This window comes from Mus pahari, chromosome 17 (assembly GCF_900095145.1).
Source record: "Mus pahari chromosome 17, PAHARI_EIJ_v1.1, whole genome shotgun sequence".
In the NCBI taxonomy this organism is placed as follows: Eukaryota; Metazoa; Chordata; class Mammalia; order Rodentia; family Muridae; genus Mus; species Mus pahari.
Genome location: NC_034606.1, coordinates 46,517,518 through 46,528,620, shown reverse-complemented (window position 1 = coordinate 46,528,620; position 11,103 = coordinate 46,517,518). Strand labels below are relative to the sequence as shown.

At 39.9% G+C, this 11,103-nt stretch overlaps 1 protein-coding gene across 1 annotated transcript in view; it reads right to left on the bottom strand.

Moving 5' to 3' along the window:
- The window catches only part of Xpnpep3 (X-prolyl aminopeptidase 3), a 46,771-nt gene that overhangs the window by 23,636 nt on the left and 12,032 nt on the right, over positions 1-11,103 (bottom strand). The window contains exons 2-3 of the mRNA XM_021216264.2: positions 10,616-10,732; positions 648-1,055 (exon numbers count right to left, since the gene is read on the bottom strand). Of these exons, the coding sequence (XP_021071923.1) occupies positions 648-1,055; positions 10,616-10,732 (525 nt within the window). The remainder of the gene's footprint in view (positions 1-647; positions 1,056-10,615; positions 10,733-11,103) is intronic.

The window sequence follows — 11,103 nt, the reverse complement described above, 5'->3', positions numbered from 1 at the left end:
AAAAAAAAAAAAAACCAAAAAACACATGTATTGTGAGAATTTAACTATAAATGGTTAAATAAATTTTTTAAAAAAGTATAGGAATATTTTGACTGTACTATGTATGTGTGCACCATGTTTGTGCCTGCAGAGGCCAGGAGAGAGTTAGATCCTTAAGGACTGGAGTTAGGATGGTTGTGAGCCACCATGAGGACAACTTTGTTGACTACAGGCATGCCAAGCCTAGTTTTTATCTCTGGGTGGAAACCAAACCTGGTTCCTCTGGATGACCCACCAGTGATCTTAACCACTGAGTTACCTCTCCAGCCTCAGGTTAATTTTGACAACAAAGACAACAAAGGCAGCAAGTTATGTAAGAAATTGAAAGGCCAGAAAGAAAATACTTTTGAGTTAAAAATTTATATGGATTCCCTCAGCCACAGCCCCAAGACAGGTCTCTTCATCTCACCCAGTCTGATCTTCAAGGTTACAGATATCCATGCCTCCGTCTCCCCGAGTGCTGGGACACAACATGCAGCACCACATTTAACAATAGTTTTGTTTCTCTTCATGATGCCCAAAGAAATGCTAGGAGAATTATTTTACTATTTCTACTGCAGGACAAGGACGGCTGGACCCGGCTTGTGGTTTGGCTTTCTTAGCATTACCTCTCAGTTTTGGTAGCAGGTGTTGAAATTCTTCCAGCGGGTAGGCTTCATCTACTCCAGTTAAGGCTATTGCTCCATCTGTGCCAGATCGAGGGCCATCCCACAATTCTCGACCAGGATCTCTCCGAGGCACAAAAAGCATGGCCTTATGGGATGGTAACTGCTTCCCAGAGAAGCTCTGAAGGACCAGAATGCTATCAGGCTCTTGGAATCCACAGAGATACAGGAAGTTGTTGTCTTGATGGAATGTGTAGGGGATGTCGTTGCTCATATAGTATGTAGGATTAGAGAGTACCACCACTGTGTGGTCTGTCCCACTGTGTCCTTGTGCTTCTTTGTGGACCAGAGCCATAAGTTTATGTCTTCGAAGTGCATATTCTACCTGAGATAGTCCTGGTGTCACTTCCCCTAGAAATGGCAAGAAAAGAAAAAGGTCAACTGATGCTCTGAATGGCTCCATTGCTGAGTAACTAAAGTTGACACTATTAGTTGGAGACATATACACAAGGAATTAAGATAATCCAGGTTTTTATTTCACTGCAATATTGTAGTCAAATATGATTACATTGGAAAAAGTGTGGTTATGACCTTGCAAGATTTAGTATAGATCTTAGGTTCCTTCTTTCATTCATCTAATCAAGTATTATTTAAAAAATACTTATTTTTCCATCTGGGTGTTTGCTTGCATGTATGTCTGTGTACCATGTGTGTGCTGGAGCTCTCAGAGGCTAGCAGCTGTTAGGTCCCCTGAAACTGTAATTAGAGATGATTGTATGATACCAGGTCATGGTGGGAACTAAACCTGCAAGAACAGTCAGTGCTCTTAGCTGTTGAACTATCTCTTTAGTTTCTCTTTTTCATTTTTTCCTTTAAAGATTTATTTATTTTATATAGCTGTCTTCATTCACATCAGATCCCATTACATCTGTTGTGAGCCACCATGTGATTGTTGAGAATTGAACTCAAGATCTCTGGAAGAGCTGGTGCTCTTAACTGCCGAGTTATCTCTCCAGCCCCCTCTTCAGCCTCTTATAGAGCATTATTATGTGGTATGAATTGCTAGGCATATAGTCAAAGTTGCCCTGAAATTCAATATATTAAATACATTTTAATACATTATTTCTATGTGACTTCCCTGTAAAATGAATGCAACTTCCACAAGGACATAGATTTTTGTCTGTTCAACATATTACTAAGGTACAGAATATTTGCTTATGGTCTATAGGTTTTGTTATACAATTGGTAAAAATTTTTCTCCAATTTCAAGATCTCTTAATAAAAAATAATCTCAGCCAGGTGGTAGTGGTGACCACCTTTAATCCCAGCACTCAGGAGGCAGAGGCTGGTGGATCTCTAAGTTTGAGGTCAATCTGGTCTACAAAGTGAGTTCCATTTTGAAACCCAGTCTCAAAAACTAAAACTAAACCAAACCAAACCAACCACCAAACCAAACCGAAACCCAAACAAACCAACCAAAGAATATTTCTGAATTCCTAAGGCATACTACATCTTTTTAGCAAGAGTTGTCACCCTTTATATTATATTTATGGTAAGCCAGGCATATCCACTAAAAGTCACAGTAATACTATCCATTTGTTGAGGCTGTTGTGAAAATCAAATACAGCATGTAGCTTCCCTTTTCTCCCCTTTACATTTGGAGTTACATTCACCATTCATTCATGAACTCACTGTGGGAGGGCGGACATTTCCATGAGACAGCATGCATGGAGAGCTCAGAGGATAATCTGCAGGACCAGGCCTCTCCTACCTCGCTGCTCCCAGAGACTGTTTGGGTCTCAAGGCTTGACTCTTTTCTCTTTTTAGATTTTTATCATTTATTTTATTTTACTTTGAGACAGGGTTTCTCTGTGTAGCCCCAGGTGTCTGGGAACTCCCTTTGTAGAGCAGAGTGGTCTCCAACTCAAGAGATTCACTTAAGTGCTGGGATTACAAGTGTTGTGCCACCACTGCCAGGCTTATTTTATTTCTTGAGTGGGTTTTTTCTTTTTTGCATGTTTGTAATGTACACCATGCCTGTGTCTGGTGCCCAAAGAGGCCAGAGGGCACCAGATTCTCTGGAACTACAATTATAGATGGTTCTAAGCCTCTATCCAGATCCTCTGAAGTAGCAAAATGTACTCTAAAATACTGAGCCATAACTCCAACCATTCCCGCCCCCCCCCCAAGGCCCTGTCCCATATTTTATCTTAAGGTTAAAACCCCAGAGAATCTCTTGAAAGCTATGAACTCTTTCTCTTCTCTAAACTGCATATTGGTACATACAAACTTCAGACATAAAAGTTCAAAGGGCTAGATTTTCTTCTTGGTCTGTCTCTCTTAACTCAACTAAAAGCTGTTGGAAAGGGTTGTGTGTTTGTGACTGGGTGAAGCTTTAGGAAATAGAAATTGCCTATTTTCATTCTATATTCCAAAGCAAAAGAACCAATGAAACAATCATTTAGGGGCTGAATAGTGGGATGGCTCAGTGGTCGAGAGTGGACATGCTCTTGTAGAAGACTTAAGTTAGGTTCCAAGCTCCCCATGACAAGATGGCTCCCAACTGCCTATAACTCTAGCTCATGGGGCTCCAATGCCTCTGGCATCCAAATATTGAGTCATGGACACATATTCACACAACTAACAAACAAAAGCTTCAAAATGAAAGGAAAGTGGTTTACCGAAGCGCATCCCTTCAGCCTTCACCTGCTGTGCCAACAGCCTCTCCAGAGTAAGAAAATATTCCATGTTCAAGAGCAATTGGCCTATGGCACACCAAGGACAGAGGAAAGTGACCTGTGCTACCGACATTTCCACCTCTAGGGAACTGGAATCTGCTACTTCAGAAGAGGTGTGGGCTTGTTATGTTCCTGTATGTTTCTATTCATACTTCTTTTCTGTCCTCCCAGGTGGTCTATTAAGCAGACTTCTACTGCTTGTGAACATGTCTAAAAGCGCACTGCAAGAGGCTCTGTGTCTTTAGAGATTCTTGTATACGTTTTGGATCCCCAGTCCTCCCTGCGAAAGCCACATTGCAGACTTCCAATCTCTGTTTATTGACTGAGTTCTGCTATCTGTGGTAACTTTCCAATAATATGAAACACCTGATGTTTTCTGAGTGCCCACTTCACGTACAACACTAAACATCCTGTATCAACTCATTTAATCTATACAATGACTATGGCACTATTAATTCTCCCAGTAGGGGGTAATCTCCAGGTGTAAATACACAAAGATAACTATGGATCAGTGCTGTGTGAAGAGGAATAGAGCATAACTTTAGAAAAGAAGCAAACTTCTCTTTATAGCACTCTACTGGGAGTGAGATTAGAAAATCTCTGTTTAACCTGTTCTTGTACTACTTGAATTCTAAGGAGTATATGTTTTGATAATTAATTTCATAGAGAGAAAAATAAAGCAAAAAAGGGAAGCTTTGAGCCCGCGTAGTGGTGCATACCTTTATCAGGACTTGGTAGGCAGAGGCAGAAGATCTGATCTTTATGAGTTCTAGGCCAGTCCAGCCCAGTGTGAGATTGTATCAGAAAAAATAAAAATAAAAGAAAGAAACTGGGGCCAGAAAGATGTCTCAAGCACGAGGGCCTGACTTTGGATCCTCAGTGTCGATGTAAAGATGAGCAAGTTGGTACACACATAATCTCAGTGCTGGAAAGGAAGACAGAAGATCCTGGAGACTTGCTGGCCATCCAATCTCACTGAACTGACCAGCTCCAGGTCTACTGAGATCTGTCTCTAAAAATAGGGCGGAGAGTACAAAAGCAAATGCCCACAGCTGACCTCCGGCCTCTATAAACATCCTGGACTCTGTGTGTGTGTGCATGGACTATGACATCACTGGCATAAATGGACCCACACTTCTAGACAAGCCCACACTCGTGAGCATTTACAGATTTATCTTTTTGCTGCTGTGATAAACATCACTGTACTTGCATCCTGTGTACCACTGTTTTCTCCTGCCTTTGTGATAGCTCCCAGAGTGACTCTACTGATCAGAGGACTTGGGACTTCTCTTTGTAACTATGTTCAGTGTACTTAACTCAGTTGTTTGTGCATTACTTTGGAACTGTCTAACTTTACTTTCTTGTATAGAACTAAGAACAGCAAATCCTGCAGTATGCATTCTATTAATAAAGTATGCTTAGGCCAGGCATGGTGATGCATGTCTTTGATACAGCACTTGGGAGGCAGATGCACATAAAACTGTGGTTCAAGGCTAGCCTGGTCTATGTAGTTAAGTGTCATAGTAAGACCCTGTCTCAGACAACAAAACAACAATAACAAAACCTTTTTAAGTTAAAAATATGTACAATAAAAATTCTATTCATTTTTATTGATGATCAAAAGCCACCCTGATACAAAGTTCAAATGATTTCATTATTATTTTCTGTGAAACTTGGATTTGACTATGTCTTGACAAATTTTCTGAAATTTGACATGTTCCACACCCTATATTCTAACCTCCACCCTGAATAGATATTTTGCCAAGTTCCTCCATAACGAAAGCCTTGGAAACTCCCAGCCTTGCAGGTTTTGAGCTGTATAAGCCCCACTTCTTCCTATGTTCAATGCTGTTTTTCTCAACCCCCCCAAAGCCCTGTCTGACAGAAAGTAAAGCTTGCTTAATTTGACCAAAGAATTTGGACTTTACTTTCCTTCAGCTGGATTAACAAAGAACCTATCCCCACTTTTTTTCCTTCTGAGATGGAGCCTCCCAAGTCTCCTAGGATTGGGCAGAAATCTGAACTTTGTACTCGAGCTAAAGCACAGCTTAATTCTTTAATAACTATTCATGGTAAGCTTGCCATTGTTACTGTACACTGGAAATTTCCTAGTTATCTAAGCAGTAAATGTGTGTGGGCGCATGTGCACAAAGGACAAGCAAGGTTTGAGGAGCAGAGCGACAGCGCACTGCAGCAGGGAGCTCCAAGAATGGTCTGGCCTGCGATCTACTTCCATAAAAGCAGAAACTGGTTGAAATTTATTTAGCTCCTAATTCTGCTGCCTTCATCTCTAAGAACTGGGATTACAAGCATGTATCACCACACTCAGTTTCCAGGATTCCAAGGCCTGAAACCAGGCTCCAGGCATGCTAAGCAAGTATTCTACAAACTGAGCTATAGCCCCAGTTTCACTTAAAGCATTTGTTTATGAAATCAAGTTTCATGAGAATGACTGTTTTAAAGTCTTTAAAATATTGGCGGTTAGCCGGGCGTGGTGGCACACACCTTTAGTCCCAGCACTCGAGGGGGGGGGAGGGGAGGGAAAGGGCAGAGGCAGGCGAATTTCTGAGTTCAAGGCCAGCCTGGTCTACAAAGTGAGTTCCAGGACAGCCAGGGCTATACAGAGAAACCCTGTCTCAAAAAACAAAAACAACAAAAAAAAAAAATTGGCTGTATTTTTCCAAGTCTAGTAACTATCAACAGTTTGGAATGATCATTAGCTAAATGCTTTCAAACTTCCAAAATGTCAAAGCAGCAAAGTAATAAATCCTAAGAGAAAGCGTACATAGGAAAGGTCCCTTTTCTTTTCATCTGGTGGGGAAAGTGGGAAGCATGCAAGGGAATGAACTTGGTACTTTATTAGTAAGCCTGGCAGCTGCAAAGCCCTTGATCACAGAACCGACAGTTCATCTGGCCTGGACTTCTTTGATAAAACTGTTCTGTCTGAGTAGGCAGTCTGGCACTCTGTGAAACTGTAAATGATTAAGGATTAAAGTTGGCATTTGATCTTGTACAATCAATTAAAGACAGAGGGGTCCTTTTAACAATTTTGCTGAACCAATCAAAAGACTAGACGTCTCACAATCAATTCTAAGACTGCAGCCAAGAAGGAAGTTCCTTCAAGACATTAGGGCTGGGCCTGTGAAGACAGCAAGAAGATTGTTCTTCATGTTTTGTTAGCCAAGCAGAAAACCCAAAGAGAAAAGAATAAAGACTGAAAATGACTGGAAAGATGCAGATTTTTGCTGTACTCTAGGTATGTAGTTTAATTATTTCCCCAAACTAACAAAGTTTAGATTGATATTTAATGTGGTCTATTCCAAAACGAATTGATTAATATTAGGTAGTTTTTACTGTATACAAAGTAGTTCATGAACTAATTCACAGACAGGAAGGAGAAATTATTTTGTTTCCTTTGTAACACGAGACATGGGTTTCTGAAAAAAATGAAATAATACTCAAGTAGACGTCATTTGTATGTGCTGAGCAAAACAAAAAACAAGAGAGAGAAAGGGCACATACAATACAATTCACTTATAGAGCAACATATACATGCATTTTGATCTTGAAACCAGAGGGATGGTCTCCTATGGAAGTGGGGGATCACCACAGTAGGGCATGAGGGAACTGTCTAGAGTATTGAATGTGTGTCTGTCTGTCTGCCACACTGCGTATGTGGAGGTGAGAGTCCTCTGGGTTTCTGTCTTTACCTGCCACCTTGTTTGAGACTGGGTTTGCTGCTGCTGTGCTTGCTGGCCCAGGAGCTGTGGGAACACGAGTGCAGTACTGTCTCTGGGCATTCAAACTTAGGGCCTTCTGTTGTTCAGCAAACACTTACCCATTGAGCTATCTCCCCTCTTTCCCCTGCCCCTTTCTATTTTTTAACCAAACCTCAAACAGCCAGGTGTAGCTGAGGACCTTGAACTTCTGATCCTCCTGAATACAAATTTTAAAAGATAATACAATGTTCTATATATTGATCAAGTTCTAGGTTACACTTGTGACTTTCTTTGCTAGAACATATTTAATTGTAGATTCGTAAAACTCACTGGACATATATTTTATCTGACTAAAAACTTACATTGCCCTCTAAACTTATATTAAAGGGAGACATCTTTCAGGGCTGGGGATAGAGTTCAGCATAGAATGTTTCTTAACATGAGTTAAGGTACACTGTTACACTACAGTATACCATCCCCAAAACAGCAACAACAAAAACACATTAAAACAAAACAAACAACCCAACACCCCCCCAAACTCAATTGTATTTCTTTTATGTGGCAAGAGAAATTGAAAGTATTACTAGATTAGTATTTGCCTTAAGTGTTATGTACTAATGCATGGTTAATATAGGCTAGAGATATAGCTCAGTGGTAGAGCACTCGGCTAGTTTTGGCATGCCAATTCCTCAGTACCACCATGAAAGGAAAGAAAAGAAGAGGCAAATTTTGGTGTGTTGGAACTTTAGTTTAGCAAATCACTCAGTGACTTGGGAAGAGCCTCAGTTTCCTCATTTATAAAACAAAAAATAGAGGCTGGGCAGTGGTTAAGAGCACTGACTGCCCTTCCAGAGGTTCTGAGTTCAATTCCCAGCAACCACATGGTGGCTCACAACCATCTGTAATGGAATCTGATGCATTCTTCTGGTGTGTCTGCAGATAGCTACAGTGTACTCATATATATAAAATAAGTAAATCTTAAAAAATAATAAATAGTATGCACTTCACAAAATTGTCAAGAGAAAAAAAAAACCCTGCCAAAATACAACAATAAATACAATAAGTACAAGCTATACTTATTACCAAAAATTAAGAATTTATAATTGTTAGCTGTGTGGTATAGCATACAAGTGCTACCAACATCTAGAAGGTTGAAAAAGGAGAAACCTTTTGAGGTCAACCTGAGCCACACAATGAACACCTGTCTCAAACTCAAAAATGACAATAGAGTAAGGCATGTGTGGTTCTGAACTTCCAGAACTTAGAGGTAGCAGGATTTGGAGAGCAAGGTTATTATTATGCTATAGAGCGAGTTCAAATCTATTTTGGCCTATGTAAAACTCAACCCAACCCAACCCAAAAAATACTACATCTGAGAGGTTGTCATCATGGTAATGCAATGGCTGGTAGGACTTTGGAAGAGGATAATTGATGTGGATAATTACTATTCACGTCAAGTAATTATGTGACTAGAAGTCTCTGGTTTTCTCATTGAACAGCAACAAGTCAGAAGTGACCATTCAGGGGTCTGCTGGTCAAGTTCCCCCCGCACCCCTCCCCCTCCCCACCTTAACCTAAGTCACAGTCATCTGGAAAGAGAGAACTTCAATTGAGAAAATGCTACCATAAGATTGATGTATAACGCTGGAGAATTGACTCAGCAATTGAGAGCATTTGTTGCTCCTTCAGAGGGCCCAGGTTTGATTCCTAGTACATATATGGCAGCTTATAACATATGTAACTCCAGTTTTAGGGCCATACAAGTAAATAGCAAAACAAACAAAATTAACAAATAAATGATCTTTGTTCCTAACATAATACTTTGAACAAGTACTGGCACCATACTGATCTCATATTACTGTGGAAAAAAAAAAAACAAAAAACCAAAAAACCAAACCGGCTACCTTTCTGGCTCCCCCGAGTAAACTGTGATTAGGAGGAGGAGAGGATATAAAAAGCGTGCATCTGCACTCACAAAAGCTGACCCCAAGTACTACTTTTCTCCTTTTCAAGGGAATTTCCATGTTCTATGTGCTCAGCATCAAGACTGAATATTGATGTTTTATTTCAAGTTGGTTTTAATACTGTTCGCAGAGTGATATTCAGATCTGCGACCAAGGCAAAAATAAAAATCATATACAGAATGTAGAAAACAGTGATTTAGACATGAAGTCATTCATCTTTGTATGCTTGTGATCTTCAAGGCCTAGGAAATGCAGCTTACCACAAAGTATTTCACCACAAGAAATCAATTATTTCAAAGCTGGTAAAATTTAGGTATCAATTCAACCTTTTCTTCTTCCTTTAAACAGAAACTACAAGTAGGTTGATAGGGTTAAAAAAAAAAGTAGTATCAACTGGACTACTATTATGCTTACCTTACAGCTTTGAAAAACTCTGATTTCTTGTGTGTTTCAGTGGTGAGCTGCATTTCCTGAGTGTCAGCAGACTTCCCAGCAGGAATTCCAGTCTGATGAAGAATCAGCCAAAGGAAGTCCTCACTGAGAGACACACTGGTATCATTTACTGAGTGGAAACAGTGAAAGAGTAACATATTTCTAAAGGGAATTTACATTATTAATAGTGTGCTTTTGTAGCAACTTACAGAAATACACTTTCATCTTTCCATGGTGGAAGGAGTAAGTAATTTTCCTCAAAACCCTAGCTTTGTCTCTAAAGCTTTTTCTGTTTTACTCTGCTATCTCATCTCTGCGATGCTATTCATAACTGCATCACTGTCTTCCTAAACATAAAATAACTAAGTCTTCACCTGAGCGACTGTGATGCCGTATGTTCTAGCAGTAGCTCCGGGGGGTGGGGGGTGGGGAGGGGGGTTGGGGAGGGAAGGGACCTCCTAGTCCTTTGCATGACTTTTAGTCAGCTGGAGTAGGCCACTTCTCATAGCAATGAACATCTGGAAATTCTGCTCAATCTACAGTGAAGTCGTTAAAATTTTCAAATAAACACTTAACATTATAAATAGAAACAAAGGATCTACAGAAAATAGCTCTAGAAACTATGAATTCGAATTTTTCTTTAAAAAATACTGAAATATGAATCTGGAGATGGTTCAATGGTTAAAAGTACTGGCTGCTTTTTTAGAGGACCCAAGTTCAGTCCTCAGGACCAATATGGCAGCTCACACCCGTCTCTAACTCCAGTTCCAGAGAACATAATGGTCCCCAAGGGCAGTAGGCACATATGTGGTACATAGATACATAGAAGGCAACTCCCATACCAAAAAAAATTCCTGAAAAATAAACTTTTTACAGGCTATTCTGAATCACAGTTTATTGCATTTATCATTTTAAACTGGATGTCAGTAAGTCAGTAAAGTACTGGTAGTTTCATGGATGCATTTAAACTTAATTAAAATAAAAACTTCAACTCCTCAAATTAATAGTACTACTAGTGTATATCACGACACGGCTAGTGAGAAAAACTTTAATGCATGGCAATATTCTAGACAGAGTATCTTAACTACAGAGATGGTCGTTACCATCAAAGACCTTACCTGGTCTGAGGAGGTGTGGATGTGTAACCGGGCTGGGCTGGCCTAAGTACCGGTTTGGAATCTTCTTTACCGGCACAGGCTGGAGGGAGTACCTTCGCTGTAAACATGACATACATCCTGAGGAAAAAACAAAGGATGCAATGGAACAGTGGATATGACCATCTTCATAGCATGCATACTTTCATCTATTCCCAGCAGTTTGAATCCTTACAAAATACACACTAGCATTTTTTTCATCCTCCCTCCAATATGTATGTGGCTTTTTCTCTGTGCCAGAGCTTGTATTAGACCCTAAGAAACAGAAATAAGGTCTTTATCCTCACAGATCTTAGTTTACTACAGTACAATGAACACAAACATACAATACAGTTATGAATAAGGAGCTATGAGGAGGATGAAAAACAAAGTAGTATCAGAAAGGAGTTCAAGGGTAGCCTGAGCCTGTGTTCTACAATTTGGAAAACTAGAGTTAACTTTTTTTTTTTTTT